This window comes from Cyprinus carpio, chromosome A5, assembly GCF_018340385.1.
Source record: "Cyprinus carpio isolate SPL01 chromosome A5, ASM1834038v1, whole genome shotgun sequence".
NCBI classification, from domain to species: domain Eukaryota; kingdom Metazoa; phylum Chordata; class Actinopteri; order Cypriniformes; family Cyprinidae; genus Cyprinus; species Cyprinus carpio.
The window spans coordinates 3,524,990-3,550,893 of NC_056576.1; the positions used below are offsets into that span (position 1 = coordinate 3,524,990).

The 25,904-nt window shown below is 38.8% G+C and overlaps 2 protein-coding genes across 4 annotated transcripts; both read left to right on the forward strand.

Annotated features, from left to right (window-relative positions):
• Positions 1–6,243: 6,243 nt before the first annotated feature.
• On the forward strand, positions 6,244–10,738 carry LOC109076076 (endoplasmic reticulum chaperone BiP-like). Its single transcript, XM_042751482.1, has 9 exons — positions 6,244–6,385; positions 7,086–7,249; positions 7,374–7,605; positions 7,693–7,830; positions 7,917–8,029; positions 8,138–8,516; positions 8,869–9,106; positions 9,194–9,361; positions 9,817–10,738. Exons 2-9 carry the CDS (start codon positions 7,134–7,136, stop codon positions 10,380–10,382), a joined length of 1,950 nt encoding a protein of 649 aa, XP_042607416.1. The 5' UTR covers positions 6,244–6,385; positions 7,086–7,133; the 3' UTR covers positions 10,383–10,738.
• Positions 10,739–10,801: 63 nt separating this feature from the next.
• On the forward strand, positions 10,802–25,751 carry gng10 (guanine nucleotide binding protein (G protein), gamma 10). Of its 3 annotated transcripts, none has more exons than XM_042751682.1 (4): positions 10,802–11,342; positions 19,508–19,778; positions 21,448–21,532; positions 25,419–25,751. In XM_042751682.1, coding segments are annotated over exons 2-4 (168 nt in total). In that variant the 5' UTR covers positions 10,802–11,342; positions 19,508–19,697; the 3' UTR covers positions 25,421–25,751. The 3 variants fall into 3 exon arrangements, with proteins under 3 accessions (XP_042607616.1, XP_042607607.1, XP_042607600.1); XM_042751673.1 differs by having other exon boundaries at positions 10,824–11,342; positions 19,652–19,778; positions 21,448–21,580; XM_042751666.1 differs by lacking the exon at positions 10,802–11,342 and having other exon boundaries at positions 19,554–19,778; positions 21,448–21,580.
• The last annotated feature ends 153 nt before the right edge of the window (positions 25,752–25,904 follow it).

Consider the following 25,904-nt stretch of genomic DNA (forward strand, 5'->3'; position numbering starts at 1 on the left):
AGCAAACCCATCACTTCATCACAATTTCACAATCCAGCTAGGTGCATCAACCATAACACCTTCCGGGACAGCCAGGGACCTTCGAGTTGTGATTTATGATCAGCTGAATATTACTGTTACAGACGAGTATTGCAACAGAGTTGAGGATCCAAATGAAGGCTTTGTATCCAGGGCAAGACAAAGGGATAAGCCACATGAAGGGTTTGTGTTCAGGGCAGGAAGAAGGTGTTAGAAAAACCAGGAAAACAATCCAGAGTCAAAAAAAAAAAAAACACAGGCAAGACAAGAAAACAAAACAAGGCAGGATAAGAGAAAAACTATCAGCAGTGATTTAAGTACCTGAAAGCCATACTCAAGTAAAAGTACAGATATCTTACAAGAAAATGACTTTGGTAGAAGTTGTAGTCACTGTTTAGAATAGTACTTAAGTAAAAGTCTTAAAGCATGTGATATTTATTGTATTTAAGTATGAAAATTATTTTTTAAATCTTAAACATACTTAAGTATTGAAAGTAAAAGAACAAGTAAATGCAAACTGAAAAAGAAGTAAATACATATATACAGTATATAAAAATTCACACACAACTTGAGTAGCAAGATTGTATGAACTGTTTCTTCCATTTTGTATTTTTGGGTAAGAATAAGAAGCACTTCATCCGGTACTTACTGTCTTTCATTCCAACATAAGAAAACATTTCTGGAATCTGCATCTGAAATAGCATTTAGACATATTTACACAGTTTAATGTATCTCAGAAGGGACATACAGTAGATGCATTTAACCTGCAGTTACAGATGGATAAATAATGTTTTGTTTTTTTTAACATAAAACACTGAATACAGATATTTTAAATGATTTTAAAACATGAAAAAAATAGTTGAAATGTGAAATTAAAACCGCCAGTAGGTGACAGCAAGTGACTGTTAATGAGGGAGTCATTGAGCTTAAACAGACTCATTCAAACGGCTGAGTCATTCAGGAACCAAGTATTTGACTGTGTTCCCCTCACACCTCCTTCAAGCAATCTCTCCTACACTTTTACCAGCACTCACACACATTATCAACACGTCTCTCCTCACAGACACCTTCCCCACTGCATTCAAGCAAGCTCGGGTAACCCCACTGCTCAAGAAACCTACCTTAAATACTTCACTTACAGGTATTGTCTGAATGTTTATTAACTTTTTTTTTTTTTAGCTACAGACCTGTCTCTCTCCTTCCATTCATAGCGAAAGTTTTCTCTCACAGAACAACAAACTGTATGCTAACCAGTCTGGCTTCAGGAGTGGCCATTCAACTGAGACTGCACTACTGTCAGTCATGGAAGCCCTGTGGATTGCAAAAGCTGATTCCCAATCATCAGTACTTATTCTGCTGGATCTATCTGCTGCTTTTGACACTGTCAATCGTTAGATCCTCCTGTCTGCCCTCTCATTACTGGGCATCACAGGGATTCCACTTCGCTGGTTTGAATCCTATCTCACTGGTAGGTCTTTCAGGGTGGCTTGGGGATGGGAGGTATCCAAAGCACATCAACTTGTCAATGGGGTTCCTCAGGGATCAGTTCTTGGACCCCTCATCTTCTCCATATACACAACATCACTGGGTCCCATCATACAGGCACATGGCTTCTCCTACCATTGCTATGCTGATGATACACAGCTCTATCTTTCATTTCAACTAGATGATCCAACAGTGGCTGCACGGATCTGAGGATGCCTGGCGGACATCTCGGCATGGATTAAAAAATATCACCTACAGATCAACCTGGCAAGGACTGAGCTTCTTGTCTTCCCTGCCACTCCAACTCTACAGTATGATTTCTCCATCAAGCTAGGTTCTTCTACAATTACACCATCAACTTCAGTCAGAAATCTTGGTGTAACCTTTGATAATCAGCTGACCTTTAAAGACCACATTGCAAAGACTGCTCTATCTTGCAGGTTTGCATTGCACAACATCAGAAAGATCAGGCCTTTTCTAACAGAGCATGCAGCACAACTTCTTGTCCAGGCACCTGTCATTTCTAGGCTGGACTACTGCAGTGCTCTTCTGGCTGGACTTCCATCAAGCACAATCAATCCTCTACAAATAATTCAGAATGCAGCGGCACGACTGGTCTTCAACGAGCCCAAAAGAGCCCATGTTACACCTGTCTTTATCTCCTTGCACTGGCTACCAATTGCGGCTCGCATCAAGTTCAAGACATTGATGCTTGTATATAGAACAGCCACAGGCTTAGCACTCGCCTACTTCCACTCACTATTACGACTCTACATCCCCTCCAGAAGTCTGACATCCGCAAGTGAGCGACACCTCGTGGTACCATCACAGAGAGGCTCAAAATCACTTTCCAGAACATTCTCGTTCACCGTTCCTGGCTGGTGGAATGATCTTCCCACCCTTATCTGGAATGCGGAATCCCTGACAATTTTCAAACTACAGCTGAAAACTCATCTCTTTCGAAGCTACTTGATTTCATCATCATAAAAAAAAGTGTTTCTCTTTATTTATTTCTTCTCTTTCTAGCTTGTACATATTTGAACAATGTCTAAAACTTGGTATTACAAGCACTTCCTGTGTTTGTTTGCCTCTTTAAGAAGAATTGCTTTATGTATCCCCCAATTGTAGGTCGCTTTGGATAAAAGCATCTGCAAAATGACTAAATGTAAATGTAATGAGTGAATCACTGAATCATTAGTTCAACTGATTCATTCAAAAAGCTGATTCATTCAGTAAGTAAACAGCATTGCTCAGAGATGCAAAACAGTGCTGTGATCTTTGTTTGGATCTATTTTCATTGCCAAAATTGAGCAAAAACAAGCAATATTATGTCTAAAATGTAAGCCACTTATTGCTAACTTTACTGAACTTGTATAAAATGATTACCATGCTCTCAGACAAAGAGCTGTAAAACTCTCCAGTATTTCCAACCTCCTGCTTGGAATTTCAGCCTTTCTCATTGGACAAGCCCATCCTGAGAGGCATGAATCTTCTCAGACCTTAAAAGGCTCACGCACAGTCCCACCCATGTCTTCTTCTTCTAAGCCTTCTGCTAAATCTTCTGATTGCTGCCTGTGTGGAGAGCCAGAGCCAGTGTGGGCTCCAACACAGCCTGTCAGTCTGCGGTTCTGTTAGATTCTGAGAAGATGAGGATGTGAGCTAGAACACTTCTGCAACCTGCTAAGTCTGGGTCAGGCTTCGTGCCTTGACTTTCCATTCACCAAAGATCCTAGGATCCGAGCTGATGTCTCTCTTAGCTCTTTTTCACTTTCCACTGGTAAGAAACTCCCTCTGCAACCTGCTAAGTCACCATCGAGTGGAATTCATCACTCTTCAAACCTGGAAGAATGCGATCGCAAGTCCAAAACCTTGAAACCATCAAGAGTTTCATCCGAGACTGCTTCCAGATGCCACTCAGGTGGTTAACTGACTCCTTTCATAGCTTCATTCTCTGGTTTTTCCTGATGATTTAATCCATCACGCCTCATTTGCCCTTTCCCATGTATGAGTGATTGTGTGTTTGTTTGTTTGTTTGTTTGTTATACTAGTTGTGTTAGTGTTTAGTTAATAAAACTCATGTGCATAAAATGCATGAGGTTTCTGAATTCTGCCTTGCATCATTAATGTCTCTTTATGACATTTTTGATCTTTGTTGCATGCCCTGATGCATTAATACTGTCTGAAAGTATTTTCTGTATTGTGTGTTGTTTTGTTTGTAATACTGTCTGAAAGAAAACATCCTTTCCTAGAGTTGATATAAAATTGCACTAAATGTTCGCTGGACAAACAGATTAGTTGATGGCAATTTAATTCTGCTACAGTTACTACTGGCAGTTGATATAAATAGTTGTAATTAATCATAATTGAGCTAATTTACTACAGTGCCGTACTCATCAGACCTTCAGCCAACGGTCTGTGGGCGTGACTTATGAGGCTGAGGCTACTTCTTTTCGGACCTAAAAAAAATTATAAATCGCCCAAAATGTCCGGGATTCGGCTTTTGCTTTCTACAGTCGCCATTCACTGTGTGCGTTTTTGTTTTCTTAATCCCGCTCCTGCTGAATATCTGAAAATTATCACCTGCTCCCGCGATTTCATATGCTATCAATATGCAGAGTATTTAAATCTCTTTTGAATGAGCGCTCGCTGTTCACTTAAACTTCCGATTTCACGATCACATGCGCTCTGTGTAAAGGAAGATCAGATATTTGTCAATGAGCTCAGGAGCTGTTGAGCAGCAAATCCTCCAGCATTATATGTCAGCCATCTCTCCTCTCAACCTGTGATCAGTCAAATCTGATTCCTGCAGCTCGTGCTGGATGCAGGGTTGTCAAGTCATGTTTTTTTTTTTTTTTTTTTTTTTTTATTTTTAATTTGGCTACTTTTAAACTGTTGCCATGGGTTGATTTTCCCCCGTGGGTTAAAGGTGTGAACATTTGCATAAATTAATTTTGCATTCTACCTATGATAAAACTGTGCTGTTAAGTTTTGTAAAGGAGGGCCACTATCAGGAAGCTTTTTAGCTGAGTCTATAATCAATATGCATTACAGTGACTGTAAAATAAGTATTTTAGTTATGGAAATGACATATTTTGAGTTTTGATATTTGAGATATGGCCATTGCACTACCCTTTGGCACTACTTTAACCACCAACCACACCACAGCCCCCCCGCTCCACACGCACCCACTGTCCTCTTTTTGGAAAACTAAAATATGGTCACCCTATTTAAAAAAAAAAAAAAAAAAAAACTACCAACTATTTAAAAAAATACAATAATATTGGTAAAACTTTACAAAGGTTCATGGTTACTAATGGAAACAATAATATATGGTAACACTATAAATATTAGTTCATTGTTGCCTAATGGAAATTCCTTTTTATTTGTTACTAAATTAATAATAATACAACTATTTAAAAAAAATACAATAATATATGGTAACACTTTACAATTTGGTTAAAATTTGGGCTCAGTGCTGTGCAATAAACAAACCTTTTCATAATAATAAAATCACAAGTTCAGTGTGCAAATTTCATCATTTACATTACATTTACAGTCTGGTCATTTCTGATGCAGATTTACACTTTCCAATCACTGATAGTGTCTAAATGACATTAGTAAGTTTGTATGACACAACATAAGGGCCCAACAAACCTTTTGTTTATATTTTTTTACTCTTGAACTTCCTCGTCCTTTTGTTCAGAGGGCAACTTGTTGTGTATTTAGTCAGAGGCAATATCAAGAATATCTGGTATGTCTTTATATCAATGGTCTCATAATACAGTGATTTAACTGATCAGTCTTTTGTATGCTAATATACATTTGACATATTGAGGTTTTTTTATTGATAGATAATTTATCTGTTTTGTAAAGCTTCTGAAGGATAGTGTCAGGTAATTATACTAACATAACCTTATCACCCTAACGTTATTCCGTAATGAAATGTTGAATTACTAAAAGACTCTATTCCAACCCTTTTATAACCTTGAACGAGACACTTTTTACAGATTGAAATAATATTTTACAAGGCACCCATGATTGAAAATCTGAATTATTTCCACACACACGACACGATGACACTACCTTTAATTAGCGCCACTTGTAAATGAAAGATACAAATAAAAATACAACACTCAAGCTATACAGAAATATGCTAAATCAATTCAGAAATTTTAATCAATAAGTCTAATCAATATAACCATTTAAAGCAGCCATACTACATTTAAAAATCATTCTGAAAAGCATTGCCAGATTGTTCCTTATCATTTCATCATTACATGACAGCTGATCATTTGTTGTTTGCACACTGATAGTTTTGATAATGAGTCACCAAACCACAACAACATCACTGTGAATGTGCCATATATTCATGCATGCATTACACAACATTCCTGCTTTTATTTGAGAATAGAAGAGTCACTTCCTATGTAAGAGATATGTTATGTGTAAGTATATGTGAGTAAAACACATACAATATCTAAACCTGTAAAGAATGAGTGTTTTGTCGTACGTTTTAATAAAAAGTATTCCAAATTCATGGCCTGGTTTGAGCGCAGCACCGCCCCCATCCAGACTGACACCTGACGCGAACCAATCAAATCGTTACAGTTCGCCTCAACCGATGACGTTTCCGCCGCCAGTACGTGTGCAAATCAGCATCAGCCAGCGTGCAACGCTCAGCCAATCAGCGCCTTCCAACGAGCTGCTCTCCGACCAATGGCGAGGCTCCACGACTGGGAAGCAGTGTCGGCTTATAAACAGGCGAGCGCAGCGCTATGAGTTACAGTCGAGACTCAGAGAACACACGAGAAACACAGAGAGGAGAGAAAAAGACAGACAGCATCCACACTCTTCAAATAGAGCTTATCACTACACTTATCAGGTATCTCATTTAAACTATTTATTTAATCGGTTTGCATTATAAAGAGCTGTATCAAAGCAACCCGTTATAACTGTTTTGATAGTCTCGAGGAATGTTGCTTAAATTGCTAGATTAAAAATATACATGTAACGTAAATATAATTTTTAAATAGTGTTTGTAAATGCAATTGAGAATGCGTCTTGTTTGCTTCTTGTAATATTCGTTCATTCATTCGATAGTAAGCGGTAAGACGAGCCGAATTAATGTTTTTTATTTTTTATTTTTATCTTTAATAGGTTTTTATCTTAAGTAAATGTGTTTTTAAAATATTTACATTATATCATAAAATTAATATTTGGAGTAAATAGTCAAAATGAGGATTTGATGATCTGTGATCAGCACCCACGAGGTCGAACTGGAGACTAGTTACTCTTGTGATTGACAACTACATATTTTTTTTTGGACATTTATAGTATCTTTATTCTTTGCATTGGCCTTTATTAAATATTTAATTAGTATTTTCACATTCTTTATATTTAAATGGATTAATATGCACGTGCAGCTGAACTCAATACAGCCATTCTAAACTATGTAGAAGATGTGTAGGATTTTTCCATGCATTAGTTTTTGCATGAAAATACATTGCTTGGTTTATAGTCGTCTGTCCATCCAGTGTGCTTCATTATGTACCTGCTCTGACCTCTGACCTTTATCTTTAAAGTAGTCTTTATAGAAATCGGAGACCATTTGACACGAGATCAACATCAAGATGAGATTGCTCTGCGTGTTCCTGCTGGTGGCCGGCAGCGTTTTTGCCGAAGAGGACGACAAGAAGGATAGTGTCGGGACCGTGATTGGAATAGACCTCGGGACGACCTACTCCTGGTGAGAATGAGTTTGGATTCACATACAGGGTTCAAAGGGCCATTACAGTTGATCTTCAAGACAAGAAAAGCATGCATATTTATATATTTTTATATATAACTTATACTATTTTAATTTGCTCCAGTGTTGGAGTGTTCAAGAACGGCCGTGTCGAGATCATCGCTAATGACCAGGGAAACCGCATCACTCCGTCATACGTGGCCTTCACCACCGAAGGTGAGCGTCTCATCGGAGATGCTGCGAAGAACCAGCTGACCTCCAACCCAGAGAACACCGTCTTTGATGCCAAGAGGTTGATCGGACGCACGTGGGGCGACTCGTCCGTGCAACAGGACATTAAATACTTTCCCTTTAAGGTACACATGTCTGCCAGCCTGTGTCTGAACTGTATTTGTCTCTTTGTCTTCAATGGGGACGCTAAACACCTGCTGTGTCTCTTCCAGGTTATTGAGAAGAAGAACAAGCCTCACATCCAGCTGGACATCGGATCAGGTCAGATGAAGACTTTCGCCCCTGAGGAAATCTCTGCTATGGTTCTGACTAAAATGAAGGAAACTGCAGAGGCTTACCTTGGAAAGAAGGTAAATTTTTGACTCAAAGAACAAAAATGTAATCTCTGTTGCCCTGCAGTAGAACTCAACATTGATCTGTTTCTGCTCTTCTAAAGGTCACACATGCTGTGGTCACTGTGCCCGCTTATTTCAATGATGCCCAGCGCCAGGCCACCAAAGATGCAGGAACCATCGCCGGTCTGAACGTCATGAGGATCATCAATGAGCCGTAAGTATAGAATTGATTCTGCTTCGTTTTTTTTTTTTTTTTTTTTTTTTTTTTTTTAATGGATTTAATTGATGATAATAACCCTGTTGACCATCTTGCTCTCCACAGAACCGCAGATGGTATGGACAAGAGGGATGGTGAGAAGAACATCCTGGTGTTTGATCTTGGTGGCGGCACCTTCGACGTTTCCCTGCTGACCATCGATAACGGCGTCTTCGAGGTGGTGGCCACCAACGGAGACACTCACCTCGGCGGCGAAGACTTCGATCAGCGTGTCATGGAGCACTTCATCAAGCTATACAAGAAGAAAACCGGCAAGGATGTGCGCAAGGACAACCGCGCCGTGCAGAAGCTGCGTCGTGAGGTGGAGAAGGCCAAGAGAGCGCTGTCCGCCCAGCACCAGGCCCGCATCGAGATCGAGTCCTTCTTCGAGGGTGAAGACTTCTCCGAGACGCTGACTCGCGCCAAGTTTGAGGAGCTCAACATGGTAAGAGAAGCTCCGCATTGCCAACTAAAGTAGGGAAGTCATGGCCTAATAGTTAGAGAGTTTGATTCCTAACACTAAGGTTGTGGGTTCGAGTCTCGGGTCGGCACTACCACGACTGAGGTGCCCTTGAGCAAGGCAAGGCACAGCGTGTGTCGGAAACGCTAAGCCTATTTCAATAGTTCTGTATTTTGAACGCTCTATAGAAAATATAGACATCAATTATTTATCATACTTGTGATTCAGTTGGAGCAGCAAGTGTTTTGTGAATCCCGAGATTAGAGAAGCAGTGATTGTGCCTGTATCTGTTCAATGCATGGAAAATAATCAATGTTTTGTGCTCTTATCCTCACAGGACTTGTTCCGCTCCACCATGAAACCAGTGCAGAAGGTTCTGGAAGACTCTGACCTGAAGAAGACTGACATTGACGAGATCGTCCTGGTCGGTGGCTCCACTCGTATTCCCAAGATCCAGCAGCTGGTGAAGGAGTTCTTCAACGGCAAGGAGCCGTCCAGAGGAATCAACCCGGATGAGGCCGTGGCTTACGGAGCCGCCGTCCAGGCTGGAGTCCTGTCAGGAGAAGAGGACACTGGTGAGTCCCTCTACAAACTATATAGTCTGGGCTGTATAATCATACCAAGTCTCTTGAGGTGATTACTGACTGAAATGTGTTGAACAGGTGACCTGGTGCTTCTGGACGTTTGCCCTTTGACACTGGGCATTGAGACGGTCGGAGGAGTGATGACCAAACTCATTCCCAGGAACACCGTTGTACCCACCAAGAAATCCCAGATCTTCTCCACCGCTTCTGACAACCAGCCAACTGTCACCATCAAAGTTTATGAAGGTGAGCGACACTTTCAGAGTCAAAGCATCTTACTGAATTATATTGACATTTATGACCCCGTTTGAATTGTTTATATGGAAAGAGTTTTAATGTTTTAGTTTAGATAACATTTCAAAAGCTAAATATTTTTTTCTCTCCATATTTTGTTATATTTTAAGACCTTTTTCAGTTGAAAATAGCCATGGTAGCTGGCATGGTGTTCATTAGAAACATGCATTTTTTTTTTTTTTAATTCCTGTTAAATTTTAAGTCGTTGTAAGCCAAATGTTTAGATTTTCTATTTAAATAAAACTAAATCATTAGACTAGTAAATTTTATTTATTCAAGATAAGCTTTCTTTACAAATTTTACTGCATTTCAAGCCATTTCTAACATTAGTCTCAGATTTTCCCCCATTTTGCTACATTTTAAGACATTTCTTATTTCTCACTCATCTTTAATCATCATCTTTCCAGGTGAGCGTCCGCTAACTAAAGATAACCACCTTCTGGGCACCTTTGACCTGACCGGCATCCCTCCGGCTCCCCGCGGCGTCCCTCAGATCGAGGTCACCTTTGAGATTGACGTCAACGGCATCCTACGTGTCACCGCAGAGGATAAGGGCACGGGCAACAAGAACAAGATCACCATCACCAATGACCAGAACCGACTGACCCCTGAGGACATTGAGCGCATGGTGAACGAGGCTGAACGCTTCGCCGATGAGGACAAGAAGCTGAAGGAGCGCATCGACGCCCGCAACGAGCTGGAGAGCTACGCCTACTCCCTGAAGAACCAGATCGGGGATAAGGAAAAGCTGGGTGGCAAACTGTCGTCCGAGGACAAAGAGACCATCGAGAAGGCAGTCGAGGAGAAGATAGAGTGGCTGGAGTCTCACCAGGAAGCAGACCTCGAGGACTTCCAGGCCAAGAAGAAGGAGCTGGAGGAAATTGTACAGCCCATCGTAAGCAAGCTGTACGGTAGCGCGGGCGGCCCGCCACCGGAGGAGGGTGAGGATCAGGGTGACAAGGACGAGTTGTAGATCGTCTGGACTCTGTTTTCAGTCGCGTTGGCGCCCTCACCTCTCTAGGTGTACATATTGAACACGATGGACATTTTGTACGAGGCTGGGTGAACGTAAAGCCTCGAATCTCTTCGGGAAAGACTTGAGGGAAGCGTTAGAGTTGCGTTTGTTGTCTTATTTTCTCTTCACTCCGGTGGAGATTTTGTCAGCCTGGTTTGAGGCTCGATGCTGCTGTTCTCAGGCAGTTCTGTGAGGGGGGGTGCTCGGGGTCAGGGGTTACTGGATGGATGTCATGTCACATGCTCAAAGTTATTTATTGAAATCTGGCAATTGTAGAAGACATTTCTACCACAATTACAAAATAAAAGTTTGTAGTTATTTATTGAAGTTTTTTGTGTGTATTTGATTTTTAAATGTCATTGTCACTGAACTGAGAAATGGAGTTTCTGTTTCCCTGAAATGTAAGAAATGAATATATATTAGATGAGAACTTGTTTTCAGTCTAGTTGGCTGGGTCTCTCTGGAACAATTATTGCTTGATTTCAATCTTGCTTAACCATATACTTAACCATAACTTAACTTACAGATCTGATACCATACCTGTTCGACAGGGAGTTCCTCAGGGTTCAGTATTGGGCCCGATTTTGTTTGGCTTATATATCAGGTGTTTTCAACTCTGGCCTTCGAGGTCCACTTTCCTGCAGAGTTTACATTCAACCTTGATCAAACTCACCTGACAGTAACTTTCAATTAATCCTGAAGACCTTGATTAGCTTGTCCAGGTGTGTTTAATTAAGGTAGGAGCTAAACTCTGCAGGAAAGTGGACTTCGAGGGCCAGAGTTGAGATCCCCTGCTATATATGCTTTCACTTGGGCAGATTATCAGGAATTATGGTCTTGGGTACCACTGCTATGCAGATGATACCCAGATTTACATCACCACTAACTCTGATGTCCACTGCATATTATCTACACTGAGTAAGTGTCTAGAAGAAGAAATCAGAATCTGGATGAAGTGTAACTTCCTGAAACTGAATGGCTCTAAAACTGAACTGATGTTAATTGGTACAGTGGCTTGTGAATATATATATATGTGTATATATATATATATATATATATATATATATATATATATATATATATATATATATATTTATATATGATGTATATAAAAAAAAAAAAAAAATTATATATATACACACACACACACACACAAACAAAGTTCTTTCTGGTCCTTACATTTCTGTTCCTCAAATCTGATTGGCTGAGAGGAGTGTTATATTCAGTGATATAGGAACTCCAGCCTTTTCACCGTTTGTATCACTCCGCTTCAGTTAATTTTGGCAGGCATTTTTGATTTAGATTTAGTCTTTATCTTGAGACGAAAATGCTTAATAGTCTTAGTCACATTTTAGTCATTTAAGTCTTTCATAGTTTTAGTCTAGTATTAGTCGTTGCATTTATGTCAACTTTTAGTCAATAATTTTAGCCAAACTGCAGTTAGCAAAATTTATTTTGGTAGCTATTTTATATGTAGTCTTCAGACTAAAATAATCATCAATTCTTCTCTCTTTAGACCAAATCAATTAAGCTTGGGATTGAATTTGGAAAAACTTGAATAAATTGACAATTTTCATTTTTGGGTGAACTATCCCTTTAACAGTAGTGAAAAAGAAGCAACGTATAACAATATTACTATTATATAATTTAAAAAAAGAAGCACAATAAGACAAATATGATAGCGATACAAATGAAACTCATTTTTTCAGATACAGTAGGTTTACTTAACATGTATACATTTATTTAAGATCTTTTGTTGGTTAACATTAATGTAATTGATGTTGATGTGAAGGGGTGTGATTGTGATACTGATTTAGTTTTAGTTTTTATGTTTATGTTTTAGTTTATTTATAACCTACTGTATTTACGTGAGATACTCTACACGATAAACATTTGAGCTGCATCCAAAAACTTAGGCAGGTGACTTGCTGCCTCGCTGCTGTATCAGGCAATGACTTTGCAGGCAGCGTTTTTGCACGAAGGCACCTCATGAAACTGATTTTGGACAGGCTTCTGAGGCAGAGTAATTGTTTAATGATCTACAGCAAAATATAGAGAGCTTTGCTGATAACTAAGTGGATATTTCATTACTGCAACATTAATTTCTCGCTAGAAATTACATAAAAAGTGGAAAACGTTGATCAGAAACATACATTTACATACAAACTGACCACCGACCGCTACTTTCAGATGCCATCTTTATTTTTTGGCTGAACGGTCACAGAATGGAACGCACAGGATTGTGGGATATCAAAGGCAGCGAAGGATACATCTATGCTGCCTTCAAAAATCGGCCAAATGAAGGCATCTCAGGAGACAGGAACTGACACTAACATTGAATTCAGACGTGCCTTGTTGCCTTCCTACCTTGGAATGTGTCCTCCGAAGGCAGCATTTTTCAGTTTTCGGATGCAGCCTTGGACTGGTGTGTGTTTGAGTGCTGAGAACTGATTGTGTGCTGTATATGAGAACTGAGGAGTTGGGGATTGGGGGAAGGGGGGAAGCGCTTTTATATGAGCGATTTTACCTATTCCTTCACTAACTTTAAGTTAATCGACAACAAATTGACTCCCGGGAAAAACCGGACGTCTGGTTACCTTATCCCTACCCCTTCGGGTGCTGAGGGCATTGTTTCAGATCGCTTTTTATTAGCCTATCCATTCACTGCGGCGGCTATACTGACTAGATAAGCAAACGCCCCTTATCCGATCGCAATCCAATGACAGGGACGCAAATTTTGAAGGACAATAGCCTATAGGATGCATTTTGAATGTTTGGTACAGTGTTAATTTCATTAACGAAGACAACGACGAAAAATACTTGTTAACGAAATTTTTTTCTGTGACTAAGACGAGATATTGACGAGCTAAAACTAATATCTGATGACGAAAATATGATGAAATTTATGCCACGTTAACTAGACAAGACTGGACTATAATGTTATTTGAGGACTACCGAACATTCAAAATATATCTTATAGGCTATTGTCCTTCAAAATGTGCGTCCCTGTCATTGGATTGCAATCGGATAAGGGACGTTTGTTTTCTGTTTGAAATAAGATTATTTTTGTAAGAATCCACCCGCCGGCCCAAAAAACAGAATCCAGCGGCCTGGTCGAAGGTTTAATGCATATTCTGTTTTATACGTCCGCTTCTGTATTTATCAGGATTTAGTTTGAATTTTAGTCTAGCTCCGTGTTCAAACTGACTCCAATTTTACGTGATCATTAAATTTGTGCAATATTTCTATCAAAAGCTGATCACAGATATCGATTGTTTATTAATTTAGATATTTGAGTATTCTGGAAATCCCATACTTTCAATTATTCATTCATTAGGGACCAGGTACCACACAGGAATTGCACTTCAGCCGATAGTGAACCCACGGACACAAACCTGTCAGTCCCGAGCTTGCTCAGAGAATGCAGAGTGGTTAGTGAGCTACACCCTGCATTCTCATAACAAAAAGTGTATTTTTCTCTATAACCACGAAAGCTACATTGTGTTAAGCCAGTGACAGGCAGAAATCAGAAGATCCCTAATGGTGTTCCCCATTGGTTCATCCATTGGTGCTTCAGTATGATCTGTCCTGAACGCAGATTTGCGGAAATACCACTACACATTAATCTACTTGAAAAATGATTTCAGAAGAGATCAGAATGAGTCAAATATAACAATATATTATCAGTCAGGTAAATATGTATTGTGCCAATTTATATAGCCAATTCAAAGATATCAAATCAATATAAGACATCAAATTCTCAAAGATAAATCTAGGAGTAAAGGATGCATACCTGACTTGGAAAATACATAGTATAGAGTGTGTGGACACCCACCATACTACGGGCTTTCTGGCTACAGAATCGCAAAGTAGTGTTTTGGTCACTCCCCTTAGAAACAAAGAAATCTTCAAATCAGTTGTAAAAACATAAAGACCTTTTGGCTTGCTAGGTTCATGTGGCCCCAGGGTCACTCCTAGCTTGGAAGCATTCCCACAGACCCTACAATGGAACACACCCCTTCCTCAGCAGAACACAGTTCTACAAATGTTTTCAGTATTCCTCATAATAGAAGAGACTACTGTAAAATTGAGACAATTTTACCCATCGCACAAAGACCTTTAAAATGACACCAAACATGAAAGGTTTACGATCATAGATATAGTAAATGTTTTATGTGAGCATATAGCAACTTTTAGTTGCCTGGATCATTTGCCTCTGATCAAATCATTGCGAGAATTCCTGAGTGTTTGGCTTCACAAAGAGTTAATTTCATAAGGAAATAATTTCACTCCTTTCATTTTGCTTAATAAGTTGGTAGTTTATTTCCTTTCATTTAAAATGGGTTATTTTTTGTTATTGTGAATTTGGTGAATATTATATTTTTTTTTTTCTGAAAACAAGACACTTTTTGTTTTTTTTACTTGTCTAGAAAATACTTCTTGATTTAAGATTTTTTTGATATTCTGGCTGAAAACACATTTTTTTGCAGTGTTGCATAATGCCGCCCAAATGTTCACGCAAAGAAAGAAAGCATATCTTTTATTCTGTCTCTTGCCGCCGCTGCCATGTCGTGGAGACGCTGTGTGTTTCGTTGTGAAAGTGAATCTTCTTTGTTTGGCCTTCCAAAAGAGGACACAACTAGAAATCAGTGGTTAAGTTGTATTTACAACACTGTTCCAGAACAGTTCAACAGTTCAAGTTTCCTCTGAGAGTAGCCTACAATGCTGGTGTCTTTTTTTTCTATGTGGTGGTGTTATTAAATTTTTGAGGGGTGTGTTGTTTTTGTGACACAGAGTGTGTGTGTACTTTTATTTTTTTGGAGTTTTTGTCACTGATGATTCAAACGTGTAGAGTAGAGCTTGCTGTTTATCGTTTCTCCGATCACAAATGCAGACATGGTTTTATGTTTACGCAGCGTGATAAGCAACGCATAAAAAGACAGTATGAGTCATTATAATCAGTAACTAGAATGTAAAGTTCGAGGTTTGAACTTTGATGTTGGCTTGGCCTTGGGCCAAAAGAGCCACTGTTCTTGTGTGTCCAACCTTCTTGAGCTGCCTTGGTGGGAAAAAACCTACAACAGTATTTTTCTATGGACACTTGCTGTTTTCTGTTCTAATAAAAAGCCTAGGCTATGACAAAAGCTTCGACAGAGTTGGCTAGCTGGATGCGAAATAAGTCATGCCTTTTTTTCCCGTTTGCTATTTCACAGTCTACTCACTGAAGTGTTGTGGGCAACGACACAGAAGGTAAATGAAACAATGCGGTTTAAGTCAAGGTGAAAATAGATATGAAAATAGATAACTAATATAGTGTTCCTTCACTTTATGTGTGATAACTTGAGAAATATGTTGTCAATACTATTAAAATAAGAAAAAAAGTAATGGTATTTAGAAGATTACAGTTTTTGCATAAATACTATATTGGGCTTTATTAAAGTTTATGAAAATAGAATGCATGTATATGCATGTATGTGCATGTGCATTTTATATTTATGCACATAAATGAAACATTTTCAAGTCTTTGAACAGATCTTGAAGTTTTTCTATCCCGTGGCGCCATCGTGTGGACAATATTAGCATTGTGGCCTTCATTTCTGAACAACATTATGAAAGGGGCCAATATTTTTTGAATGATTACAAATATTTAATGATTAGTTCATTGATAATTTACCCACATTAAAATCGAATTTACTGATTCTGTATCTTATTTCATGCTTTAAGAGTTTATTTTTCAACTTACATTTTTAAGCAGTGATGAATGATAACTATGTGAGTTGCTAAATTGTTTTTTGTTTTTTTTCAATTATAATACATAAACTATATAATGATGACAAAATTACAACAGTTATTGTTTTCATAATATTTACTATTGACAATTGTTATTTTGTGTCGTAATGATAAGGTTTTTATGACAACAAATAAAGAAATTGCAAACAATTGTATAAAAGAGCATGTTTTAGGTTTTTAGGTGTTTAGATGCAGAAATGGACAAATCAAATGGACAATAACATGTCATAGATTTAATTAAATATAGATTCATTCTAGTTAGAGCAATAAATAATTAAATAAATAAATACAAACATGAATACATACAGACATACAAAAAAGCAGCCAAGACGAATGATTTTCTGTTTTGTTTTTTCTTTTTTCTTTTTTTATATAGATTCAAATTGAAGACAGAAAGCAGCTGCAGTCACTTTAATATTCAAATCCAGTATCATGATCCATTTCCGATTTATTTCTCTACAGTTTATGTTCACTTGGCTGTTTTCCTTTATATTCGCCAAGCTATTATGTATTTTGAAATAATCTTTTATGTGATTTGTCCGTTCTTGCGCCGAAAAGCCTGAATCAGCGTCCTCAGTAACTCGAGATATCGATGCAATGTGTTATTGTGCCCTAAGACAAAAATATCTCACACGCACTCATTTTAATCTCTTTAATATATTCTTCTAATTGTTTTGTTTTTAATTTGTTTGACTGTTTTAATGTAAAGGGCTGGAGTTTCTGTGTGTAGACTTTTTTTCCCTTTCCAGTGTTAGAAAACGGCCGCCTGGCGCTGTCAAATATTCTTTCATTTAAACCGCTCACAAACACCTGAATTTAGCTCTCTTTGTGTTCTAATGGGTGGATTGCGTGCATTTGCTGTAATATATTATTTTTAAAAGCTCTTAAAAAACTATAAACATGCTTTTACTGTGAGCACGATCGGACTGTAGGCTACTCTCTGATCGGAGCGATGATTTTTCTCTCGTCTTTCATACTGATCTCTGGCCAGACATCAATTATTAATGAGATCTGACCCGATAATAATAACATATGTTGTTTTAGCTTGTCAGTGTGAATGAAATGTGTATTTATTTGTCCGTTCTATCGCCGAAAAGCCAGACGTCACCGTGTTCTGTATTGCAGAGCAATCGATGCGATGTTCAGCCCTTAGACAAATAAAATCTCGCAAGCACTTATACACACTCATTTTTTTTATCTGTAAAATATGTTCTAATTGTTTTGTGTTGATTCGCTTAACTGTTTTAATGTAAAAGGCTGTAGTTTCAGTATAGACTTTTTTTCCGCATGCCAGTGTTGAAGTCTCGCGCTGTCAGATAGGCTGCCGCAAATCTTTCATTTTCCCCCTTAACAGCTGTTGGTGTGTTCTAGTGGATGGATTGTGTGCAATCGCTGTAATATTTAATTTTAAAAATGCATTAAACAAGAATAAATACGTTTTTTGTGAGCTCGTTGTGAGCCTGCACGAGAAGCCGCGCTGTCTCGAGCTGTCAAAATAGCTGACGCAAATCTTTCATTTTCCACACTTCAGCAGCTCAAAAACACCCGCTTTTAGCTCTTGGTGTGTTCTAGTGGATGGATTGTGTGCAATCGCTGTAATATTTTAAGGTCTTAAACAAGAATAAATTCGTTTGTTGTGAGCTCGCTGTGTGACTTCACTCGCTGATCGGAGCGGTGATTTCTCTCTCGTCTTTCTCTCTGTTCTGTGGCCAGATATCAATTATTAATAAGCCCTGACCCCTGTAATAATCAGATATGTTGGTTTTGCTTGTCAATGTGAAAAAAAATGTATGTATTTATTTGCATTTTTACCGATTTAAAAGTGAAACTAAGGCAGACTCCTCCCTCAGTCCCGGGAATTGACTGTAGAGGCGCAAGGAGAATATAATTATGTTTAAATTGGATGAAAAAGATGAATTATTTGTGTCCCCACTGGATGGTTTTGTCTTGTCGCACCGGGACACGCATCACAGTATGGTGAGGGGTGTAACATTTCCGTCACACGCTTGAGGTATTCAGCCAATCACAATGCACTTGATAGCTGGCCAATCAGAGCACACCTTGCTTTTCAGAACGATGAGCTTTGTAAAAATCGACGCATTTGAAAATAATGTTTTTTTAACCTTAAACAGCATAAATACATTGCATTACACCAAATATGCAAAATGATGTTCTTTTTTAGCAACGTCATATAACCTTTTAAGCCAGTAATATATACACAAGATGAGTGAATAAAACAATAATAATAAAATAAAATAAAACAAAAAATAACATAACAAAATAAAATAAAAAATAACATGGCAAAATAAAATAAAATTTTTATTTTTTCAAACAGCTCTAAATTCTCATAGCTCACTCATATTTACATTAAAACGTAAGAGTCTATGATCTACAGTCTATGGGTAAGAGTAAAATATTAAGTCAAACAAAGTAAAGATTTTTCACGGAAGAGCAAAATATGAAGAAAATATTATTGCATGTCAGGAAGCAGATGTAGTTTCACTTGATCTGCAGAAAGTTTGATAATGATTTTTTTCCCCAATATTTCAATATTTAATTTTAATTTTATTTTAGTTTACACTTGAAATAAGTGGTTTTTATTATTATTATTATTAATAATATTATTTACTTCAGTATGTCTCTCCACTTAGTCTACACTTGTGGGTTCCAAAAGAATACAAAGATCTTTGCAATTCATAGTTTGTCAGGTTCAGTGTTCAAAACTTCAATTAAAATGTGCAAAGCACAAAATGCAAGTAAAAAAGAATATAATTTATTACATTTTTATGCAATTGGATTATAAGTAGTAAAACGTATCATGTAACTATAGTCAAGAAGCATAGTACATCTACACAACTTTTGCTTTAACATTTACTGTGTATGGTGAAACTTTCCTGACATTTGTTCACTAAAATGAACATTTGAAACACAAAATCATTTTCAGTTCTTCACTGTTTGCTGCAAAGTATATATAATACCAAAAAATAATATCTTTATCATAAAAATAAATATATTTGCAAAACAATAAAGCATTGGGGCGAAAAAATACATTTTGGAAAAGAAAATAAAGTATTGAGCAAAAATAACTAAAGCAAAAATTATGAATCGTAAAAGAAAAATAAAACGTGTCGGGAAAAAAGTCCTTAATTAATTACATCTTTATTTCTGCACTGTTTTATTTATATTTTGCATATTCTTATTTTTGTTTATAAAAATATACTTTATTTTTCTATCGCAAAATATGTTTTTCTTTTTTCAATACTTGCTTTGGAAATATGTGGCATGGATTCCAGCCCATGATAACGCAGCACACATGCCCCGCCCATAACCACGCCCACACCCCGGTCATAACCACGCCTCCGCTCATAACCACACCCACGCATCCACTGGAAGTCAGCAGTCGTTCAGTCACACATGAGCCATCTCCGTCTCCTCAGACGCGCTCCTTCATCTGAACTGATAGAGTTGGACTGAATCATCATCATGTCTTCAAACTCGAGCCTCACGATCATGAAACGGACTGTTGAGCAGCTCAAACTCGAAGCCAGCCTGGAGAGAATCAAAGTAAGTCTCAACGCTCATAAATAAGTGATATTTCATTCAGTACACAGTGATGTTAGACTCCTACACGACACGATTTCAAAACAAAGTTCAGTTTATTTCATTAACAGCAATCTCTGATAGGAGACAAATAACTACTTTGCCGCTCTTAATGGTGTCTGTGTGTCTAGTAGACTATTAATGGATTGTTGTTAGAAAGTTTTTCATAAACATTCAAAATGAGCAGAAATGTGTGGATGTGATAATTTCATAGACCATGGCAATGCTGTTCAGAAATATCCTGAAATATGATATACAGCAAAGCAGCAGAATATGCCTTTAATTTAAATAATTATTATCAGTCTGATTTGGTCTGATGTTGGAGTCAGATAATGCCACAGCTTATTGTTTCCAGTTGAAATATTACTGTTTTACGTCATTATGATTAAAAACAGACAATAAGTCATATGCTCAGTGAAATCAGGCATCAAATTATTGTAATATAGTAAAAATAAAAAAAATCTAATGCAAAGACAGTTATGGCAGATTATGCTCACCAATATATATTTTGTATCCCTAAAACTAATAATAATTGAAAAAAAAGAAAGAAACTAATACAACTATTAAAATTTCTGGCACTGTAAAAACATAACAGTTATATAGAGAGGTCATGATGATGCAGTTAACAGGCTGGTTTATTTTTTTTCCTATTTTGTGCAATAGAGGAAACATTTAATATGACAAGCAGTCAGATTTAGAAATAACTGACTTCTCTGAGTTTCAACAATCTCTTATTTTGCTATTTATTTCAGTGTAGCTGCTTTAAAGCAATCTTTATTGTATAAAGCGCTGTAGAAACAGCAGTGACTTGACTAGAACACGAGCAGCATGCAGAAACAGCAAATGTGAATAATAAAATACAACCAACCTTCAGGTTTTAGTTAGTGAAATAATGAAATGTGGGCCTGGTTTAAATTAGTGGTATTATGTGTTGTTTGTCTTGGAATTACAGATTTATTATTAATTTTAAGTTTTTATAATTTGATATTTATTATTTATATTGAAGCTTGATAATAAAATAGGACAATATTTGGCTGAGACACAACTATTTAAAAATCTGGAATCTGAGGGTGCGAAAAAATCTAAATATTGAGAAAATCACTTTTAAAGTTGTCTAAATGAATTCTTAGCAATGCATATTACTAATCAAAAATTAAGTTTTGATATATTTATGGTAGGAAGTTTACAAAATAACTTTATGGAACATGATCTTTACTTAATATCCTAATGATTTTTGGCATAAAAGAAAAATCGATAATTTTGACCCAAACAATGTATTGTTGGCTATTGCTACAAATATACCCCAGAGACTTAAGACTGCTTTTGTGCTCCAGGGTCACAAATAGGCTTGTCGACCTTTAAAAGGACAAGAAAACACGTCCTACATCTTTAGTTTTTGATGTCAAAGGTCATATGTTTACAGTATTTCTGCACAAGTTTCTAGACTGATTCTGACATTCACAGATTGTGTCGCTCTCTTCCTCAAAAACCAAGAAGAAAACTACACAAACTCAAAGCTGATGCAACTCGGATTGCGCTGAAAATGGGCTACAAGTTGTACGCCTCTTGAGCTCTGAAGGGAAACGACGTGCCAGTTCCTTCTCTATTTGATCTGAGTGTGTTTGTAACGCAGGTTTCTCAAGCCGCTGCGGATCTACTGCAGTACTGCCTCCAGAACGCCAGTGAAGATGCGCTCCTGTTCGGCGTCCCAAACGGCTGTAAGCTGATCAAAGTGCCGTGCTCATGCACCCTGCTCTAGACTGAAGGTGCACATTCATATGAGTGACCACAAACACCTCACAGCTTTAAACAGCTCGTTTTCAATGCTGGAACGAGACATTTGTAACGAGAAAGTGCGAGTCTTCCGGTGTCAGTCACTTCTGGTGGTTTTAGCTGGATAAAAACAGTCTGCTATACTGATTGATATTGCAAATATTTATTATCATATTCATAAACTCGCTGGTTGTAGTGCAAAAAGTTTTACCCTTTACTAGGGGTGTAACAACACTTTTGCACCAATTGATTAAAATAAAAAAATTATAGAAAAAAAAAAACAATTAAACAATTAAAATTATTAAATTAGAACACAAATGGTAATATAGTCAGTATAAATAGTGTTACTTATTAGAAACTTAATATTTTCCAAATAATATAACAATTTGATACTCTCACAATACTTTTAACAAAGACTAAATGGAGTTAATGAGGTCAGTTTTTTAATTATTACTTACTAGTTAACAAAAAGTACTGTTCATTAACCAGAATAGAAATATTGATGATTCTGCAGAATTAGGTACATACTGTATATTTAAATAATTAATAATTTGATGCATTCTTTGTATGTGAATTATAATTTATATGTGAGTTAAACCTAAATGAAATCTGCCTAAACTTAATTTTTTTGGGTTAACTATACACAGTACTTATTGTTGCATTTTTGTATTGTGATATTTTCTGATAGGCTATATATTTAGTTTCCTGCTGTTTATGGCACTTTATTATTCTTCTGGTTATTTACCTGTTTAGTGGCTATTGAATCAGAAGTCTCACACATTCACAGAAAATCATGGAAGCCTGTTTCTGCCACGGAATATAAAAAAGATCATTGCGACTTTTTATCTCACAATTCAGACTTTGTTTCTCGCAATTTTGTGAAAAAGTTGTCAGAATTGCGAAATAAAAAGTCGCACTTTCCTTTTTTATTTTTTATTTTAAATAATGGTTACAAAATATGGGCCTTTATGAAGGTAAATAACATCCTGGGGTAAATATAAAAACATGCTGATTTAAGTATGTTTGATGCGGTGCTTTTGTGTGGATATTTTGTATGAGATGTTGTCTGCTGATATGAAAAGTTCACTGTATATCGTAATAATAAATAGCATTTTTGACAGCTTGTTATTTGGTTTTCTTTTTACATTAAACACATTAAATATTACATACATGGATGTAATATCATGTGTATTTCCATCACAGGTTTGGTCTTAAATTTCACATAAGGTGGTATTGTCACGATCGCTACTGTGAGGAGCACAGAGCGAGGAACGAGGAGTAGACTTCAAACTAACAGACTTTAATAGACATCTAACGGAATCAGGAACATCCATGTAGTGGGGTAATAGGAACATTCAATACCAGACACTGGAACTCTGAATATGATTCAGTTTAAATACACAGGACTAGAGGGGGGGATGACGAGAAACACCTGGAACTAATGAAACAATTAACATGGGAGAAACACACAGAATGAGTCCAGGGGTGGGATGCAGGAGGGGCCAGGCATGACCCAGACCACAGCCATGATGGAGGAGCCATGGAGGAGGAACTGCCGTGGACTACAGGAGGCTGACCAACAGTGGCAGAGGAGCCCGAGGTGGAGATGGCGAGCCAATGAGTAAGGGGGACGGGGAGGATCCGGAGGGCCAAGGTGGAGCAGATGGCACCAGCGACTGACACGGAGGTGTGGATCCGAAAGGCCGTGGTGGAGCCAGAGCGACAGAGGACTGAGGCTTAGCTGGAAGAGTGGAGTCCCGAGGTGCAGGATGGTCGACGCCAGACCAAGGCGGAGCCGGTGGGAAGAGGGAGCCTGGCAAAGCTAGTGGACCACTGGGCCACGGCGGGGAGGAGGGAACTACAAGCCATGGTGGAGGTGACGGGTCCATGGGCCGAGGCAGAGTCCGGGGCTTAGAGGCTGGAGGCAGAGTCAAGAGATACTACAGCTACGGCGATGCTGGAGGATGGCAGTCCCACGGAGCTCGCACCATGCTGATAGTGGGCTGAGGGCAAGCAAAGGGGCTGCCAGATGACAATGGAGCAGGAGGAAGGAGAGGGTGGGAATTTGTGAGCCTCTGGGCTTAACTTGGGACCCAGAGCCCTCTCAGGGATGGACATGGGAACAGGAGCCTTCGCTGGGCTAGACATGGGAACAGGAGCACTCTCTTGGATAACCTCAGGGACTGGAGTCCTTGCTGGGCTAAACTCGGGGATTGGAGCCCTCTCTGGGTTAAACTCGGGGACTGGAGCCCTCTCTGGGTTGAACTCGGGGACTGGAGCCCTCACTGGGCTAAACTCGGGGACTGGAGCCCTCTCTGGGTTGAACTCGGGGATTGGAGCCCTCTCTGGGTTGAACTCGGGGACTGGAGCCCTCTCTGGGTTAAACTCGGGGACTGGAGCCCTCTCTGTGCTAAACTCTGGGACTGGAGCCCTCTCTGGGTTAAACTCTGGGATTGGAGCCCTCTCTGGGTTAAACTCGGGGACTGGAACCCTCTCTGTGCTGAACTCGGTGTGTGGAGCTCTCTGTTGTCTAAACTCGGGGACTGGAGCCCTCTCTGGGTTAAACTCGGGGATTGGAGCCCTCTCTGTGCTAAACTCGGGGACTGGAGCCCTCTCTGTGCTAAACTCTGGGACTGGAGCCCTCTCTGGGTTAAACTCGGGGACTGGAGCCCTCTCTGGGTTAAACTCGGGGATTGGAGCCCTCTCTGGGTTAAACTCGGGGACTGGAGCCCTCTCTGGGATAAACTCGGGGACTGGAGCCCTCTCTGGGTTAAACTCAGGGACTGGAGCCCTCTCTGGTTTAAACTCTGGGACTGGAGCCCTCTCTGTTTTAAACTCTGGGACTGGAGCCCTCTCTGTGCTAAACTCTGGGACTGGAGCCCTCTCTGTGCTAAACTCGGGGACTGGAGCCCTCTCTGTGCTAAACTCTGGGACTGGAGCCCTCTCTGGGTTAAACTCTGGGATTGGAGCCCTCTCTGGGTTAAACTCGGGGACTGGAGCCCTCTCTGGGTTAAACTCGGGGACTGGAGCCCTCTCTGTGCTAAACTCTGGGACTGGAGCCCTCTCTGGGTTGGACTGGGAAACGGGAGTCCACTCAGGGCTGGACGGGACCAGTGGGGACGAACGAGAGGTCGATCAATGTGGCAACGGCTTGTCGGCTGTGGCGAGCTCGGGTTCTCCGTCAGCGGTGGGCTCGGGCATGCACTCCGCGCAGCGGGGAGATGGCAGTCTGGGGACTGGGTCAGGAGTGGATCCGGCGAGATCAGATCAGGGCAGATGGCGAATGGCGATCCATTTCTCGCCAGAATCCACTCCACCGAAAATCCACTCGACCATCCTCGGACGACGGCGCTCTGCATGCAGTGTTCAGGCTGGCATCATAGAACGTGCAGAGCATGTCGTCCGGGGACAGCTGTGTGGGATATTATTTTTAGCCCGGAGTGCTAGACTCGGATCCGGGTTTCTGTTGGGAAGCCTGAACTGACTCTTTTACATCAACAGGAATTTCGGATTAGAGGAATGGGGGTAGTAGAGGAAGTCCTGGGATAGTTGCATTTTTTTGCATTTTGTGTTATTGTGCATTGCCTTTTTATTTAATATCTTCATGCATCTCTTTTGCATGCTATTCAAAATGAACCTGAAAGTTGAACAAAAATGTTTACATATTTTTGGCTTGAGGCTTTTCCTTGACATTCCAAAGTGTTTATCTTTCATATTTTGTACTCCACAATATGATTTTGGACAGACTTTTTGATTTTAGGGTGAACTATTCTTTCAATTGTTTTTTTTTAATTTATTTTACACATTTATTTTCCTTTTTTTTCCCCACAGGAGAGAGGAGGCCGATCAAAGGAAAGCTGATGTTTTATATTCTGCAGCAACATGACATGAACATCCTGAGATATATTGTGCAAATCTGAGAATACTGATGCCTTAAATTTTGTGCATTTCTTTTGTATTTGTCTTGTGTGTTAAAATCTTTAAATATTCCGTTTTTATTGTATGCCACAGAATTATATGAAATTGAAGCATTGATTTCTATGAATTTATATGAATAATTTTTTTTTTTAAATTACCGAGATTTTTGTTTTTGTCAAATTAAGTGTGATTTGTGCAACCAATGAAAAAAGGTGTACTAGTAATAAATAATTTAAAAATGTAAAATATCTATCTATCTATCTATTTTTTCATATATATTATATATGTTGTGGTTGTTGTTATTTAACGACATTCATACATTGATAAAAGAGCTTTTAACCCCCGGATTAGAATAATTTTGTGACTTTTTGTGGTGAAATACACAACTGATCAAAAGTT